Source organism: Dipodomys ordii, unplaced genomic scaffold, assembly GCF_000151885.1.
Source record: "Dipodomys ordii isolate 6190 unplaced genomic scaffold, Dord_2.0 Scaffold1, whole genome shotgun sequence".
In the NCBI taxonomy this organism is placed as follows: Eukaryota; Metazoa; Chordata; class Mammalia; order Rodentia; family Heteromyidae; genus Dipodomys; species Dipodomys ordii.
The window spans coordinates 63,111,923-63,115,726 of NW_012267217.1; the positions used below are offsets into that span (position 1 = coordinate 63,111,923).

The 3,804-nt window shown below is 65.0% G+C and overlaps 1 protein-coding gene across 1 annotated transcript; it reads right to left on the reverse strand.

The window, feature by feature from the left end:
- Positions 1–491: 491 nt before the first annotated feature.
- Positions 492–3,424, reverse strand: LOC105989590 (intestinal-type alkaline phosphatase-like). The gene is made up of 12 exons (XM_013021746.1): positions 3,358–3,424; positions 3,157–3,273; positions 2,936–3,051; positions 2,668–2,842; positions 2,410–2,582; positions 2,161–2,295; positions 2,003–2,075; positions 1,789–1,923; positions 1,522–1,713; positions 945–1,055; positions 641–862; positions 492–574 (listed from the first exon to the last, which is right to left on the reverse strand). Exons 1-12 carry the CDS (start codon positions 3,422–3,424, stop codon positions 492–494), a joined length of 1,599 nt encoding a protein of 532 aa, XP_012877200.1.
- Positions 3,425–3,804: the final 380 nt, after the last annotated feature.

Genomic DNA, 3,804 nt, shown 5'->3' on the forward strand with positions numbered 1-3,804 from the left:
TCTAGCCCCAGCAGCCTCCTTGGCCAGCAGGGTCAGGTGGGGGTAGCAAACGGCCAGCCCCCCGGGTCTTCCTCCTGTGCTCAAGTCTTAGTTTCCTGTAGGAACCACAGAGACCAAAGCCACCAAAACCTGATACTGGGTCGGGCTGATTTGGTGAGTGACACCATTGGATCTGCACCCCCTAGATTATCTGAAAAGCCATACATGGGGTGGAGTGGTTGTCCAAGCCCTCAGCTTTACTGGGGAGGTCTAGAGGAGGTTCCTGAGGACCCTGAGTATGGTGGCCACAGTCCTTTGAGGGGAGAAAGCCTTGAGCAGTCCGAAGCTACTGCCTCATCCCCAATCAAGGGGCCTTGCGAATAGCCTTTGGTGGGAGCTCAGGAACTGGCGGCTAGAGCTGGGTGCTGGAAACTGGCACAGATGCAGGGGTTCTGTAGGTAGGGCTGAGCAGACAGCACGGGGGCCTGGGGTGGTACCAGGTCGGGATGGGATCAGAGGGCCTCTGGCATTCCCACTAACAGCAGCAGCGTTCCGGCCAGCAGCAGCAGAGGTGGAGCCGTGGCCGGGCTGGGGCCTGCAGCGTTGTTCTGGCCTTGATCTGAGGTGCTGATCTGGCCAGGCCGGGGGGTGCTGGCCTGACCGGGGTTGGAGGTGTTGGTCTGTCCGGCCGGGGGCGGCAGGCCGCAGTCGGTGTAGGGCTCCAGGCAGGCGGCGAAGGCCATGACGTGCGCGATGTAGTTCTGCTCTTGGACGCCATGCATCAGGTGCGCCTGCGGGCCACGGGAGAACACCGCCACGTCCTCCCCGCCGTGAGTCTCTGAGGCCAAGGGCACGGCCGCCTGCTGCCGGTATGTTTCTGCGACTGGTGGGACAGGGCAATCAGGGCAGTGAGCTTTACCCCTGAGTTGCTCGTGCTCCCGACCCCTGACCTCCCCTGCACTCACCGCTCTCGCTTTCTGTGACATTGGGCCGGGTGCCTTGCACGTAGCCAGGGCCGTTACCGTAGAGGATGGACGTGTAGGACTTGCCGTCTAAGGCCTTCTGTGGAGCCAGCCCTGCACAGGGAGAAGGGGACACTGTCCTCTCTGGACCTCTGCTTATGGGTATGTGTACCACGGGCCAGGTCACAGGTCACGGGCCTAATGTAGCTGCTGTTATAACACCCCCCCCATACCCCCGAATTAGGAATACAACCAAGGCCCAGGCCTGCTGGAAAAGCCTTCTACCACTGGATCCACACACTCAGTCCTTTTGGTTCTGGACAGGGTCAGTTTGCCCAGGCTGACCTTTAACTCTAGGACTTTCTGCCTCTGCGTCCCAGGTAGCTGACATTACAGCCAGGGGGTACCACAGCCTCTTTTTGACACTACTGGGGCTACAAAGCAGGGCCTTGTGCCTTTAGAAGCTGACCATGGAGCATCTGAGACACCCCTCGATGCTCTTGACATTTGAGGAAACTGAGATGCAGAGATTTCTGCCACCACACTGACCCAGCAGCCCCGCCACTGTCCCCTGGGATACCAAAGATGGAGGTGCCCCGCTGTGTGTAGCCCCCGAAGGAGAAGACGTGGGAGTGGTCGGCGGTGACGAGGGTCAGCGTGTCCTGCTCGTCGGTGAGCAGCGCCGCCTTCTCGATGGCGGCGTCGAACATGACGGCCTCCGTCAGCGCCTTGTGTGCGACGCCCTCGTGGTGGCCTTGGTCGATGCGGCCCCCTACGGGAAGCAGGCGGCAGTGCCAGGGTGCGGCTCCTGCCCGGGGTCCCCCCCACCCCCGGAACGGCCGCTCACCCTCCACGAAGAGGTAGAAGCCCCGCGGGTTCCTGCTCAGCACCCGCAGCGCCGCCTCGGTCATCTCCTCCAGGGACGGGTCCAGCGCGGGGTCTCGGCTCATCTCGTACTTCATCTCGGTGGGCTCGAACAGGCCTGAGGGACGAGGCGGCGTGGTGAGCCGGGGCCCGCGGGGCGCGGGGGCGCGGGGGGCAGCGCGGCAGCGGGTTCTTACCCAGGAGGTGAGTGGCCGCGGGGTCCTGGGCCGCCTGCAGGAGGCCTGTGCGGTTCCACACGTACTGCGCCCCCTAGAGGAGCACAGCGCTCAGCGCGGGGGAGGCCGCGCCCGCCCGCCCGCCGGCCCGCCCGCGCCCCTCCCCGGGGCCAGGGTACCTGGTGCTGCCCCAGCCACTCCTGCACCAGGTCGCGTCCGTCCAGCCTGCTTCCTGCCCGCGTGGCGTCCGCTGGGTATTCGGGGTCCGGGGTCCCCTTGGGGAACATGAACTTGCGGCCCCCGCCCAGGATCACCTGTGGACACAGCAGCAGCTGGGCGCTGGGCCTGGCCGCTCTCCTGCCCGTGCCCCCCCAGCCCCAGCGGCCCACGCCCTGCCCGCGGCCCGCGGCGCCCGCGCGCGCGCTCACGTCGATGTCCATGTTGGAGACGAGCTGCATAGCAATGTCCCGGCAGCCCTCCTGCAGCGCCGAGGCCGGCATGTCGGCGTCTGAGTACCAGTTGCGGTTCACCGTGTGTGCGTAGGTGCCCGCCGGGGACGCGTGCTGCACGCGGGTGGTGGTCACCACGCCCACCGACTTCCCTGCACACACAGGGCAGGGGTCAGCACGGGTCACCCACACCTCCAAAGATGCTGCCCGCATCCTGAGCTCAGCGGCCCCCCACACCTGCTCGCTTGGCGCGGTGCATCACAGACGAGACCTCGTTGCCAAAGGTGGTGTTGCACTGGTCCACACGAGCAGCCGCGCTCAGCCCGATGGTCTTGTAGTTGGCCTTGACCCCGCACAGGTAGGCTGTAGCAGTGCCTGCGCTGTCTGGGACCTGTCTGTCCACGTTGTAAGTCTGGAGACAGAAACTCAGCTCTGATCTGGGTCAGAATTGACCACCCCACTACCACTGTACTTCCAGCTGTGGGGCTCAGGTGACAGTGCTCACCTTGGACAGAGCCATGTAAGGGAAGCGGTCCATGGCCAGGGGCGTCTCAGGTCCCAGATGGCCCCCCATCTGCCCCTTGAGGATGCGGGTGGCCGTCACCGTGGGCACCCCCATGCCTGAAGAAGCAGAACCCGGTCAGCTCTGAGCCCCAGTGCCCGCCGGGGCCAGGCCCCTTGGTACAGAGCTGTGGGGCCCCGGGGTGTCCAGGCAGTGTCACTCACCGTCCCCCAGGAAGAGGATGAGGTTCTTGGCCGAGGTCTGAATGGGCTGCAGCTTCTTGGCGGCATTCAGGGCCTCGGCTGCCTTTCGGTTCCAGAAAGCTGCATCTTCCTCAGCCACTGGCCAAGGGGAACATGGACCCAGGTCAGACAGGACAGATAGGGAGGCAGCCCGTCTGCCAGGTCATGGGGGTGCCCCATTACCTGGAATGACACTGCGGGACAGCTGGAGCCTCAGGGCTAGTAGCAGCAGCACCCAGGTTCTTTGCATGTCTGCAGCTGGGGATGGCCAGGTCGGGACACCAGGGTCCCCACGACAGCACAGGCTCCAGGAGCTCCCGCCAGAGGACTTTGTTCCTGGCTGTAAAGGCTCCTTGTCCCTCCCCGCAAGGAGGCAGCCTCCGTGTCCCCACCCCTGCCCTGTGAACTGATGCCCTGCTGGAGGGAGGGGGGCCGTGGGCGGGGCAGGCTAGCCTGGGGCAGGAGTCCTGAGGGGGCCACGAGTCACCCAGGCCTGGCGTGGATGAAGGGCAGGTGATGCGCTGGGAAGTGTTGGCCCCAGGCTGTAGAATGAAGCCGCTGCCTGTTGCTGCCCTACAGGGCCTGGCTCTCTTCTCCTGCCAGCAGCCGGGGCCTGACTTCTGGGTGCTG

Bases quoted from the DNA above. Each gene is read 5' to 3' on its own strand.
- LOC105989590 (XM_013021746.1), bottom strand. From the start codon at position 3,424: ATGCAAAGAACCTGGGTGCTGCTGCTACTAGCCCTGAGGCTCCAGCTG. The intron at 2,583-2,667 runs GTGTGGGGGGCC...CTGTGTGTGCAG, and splicing joins GCACCGCGCCAAGCGAGCAG to GGAAGTCGGTGGGCGTGGTG. The intron at 863-944 runs GTGAGTGCAGGG...CTGTCCCACCAG, and splicing joins TGTCACAGAAAGCGAGAGCG to TCGCAGAAACATACCGGCAG.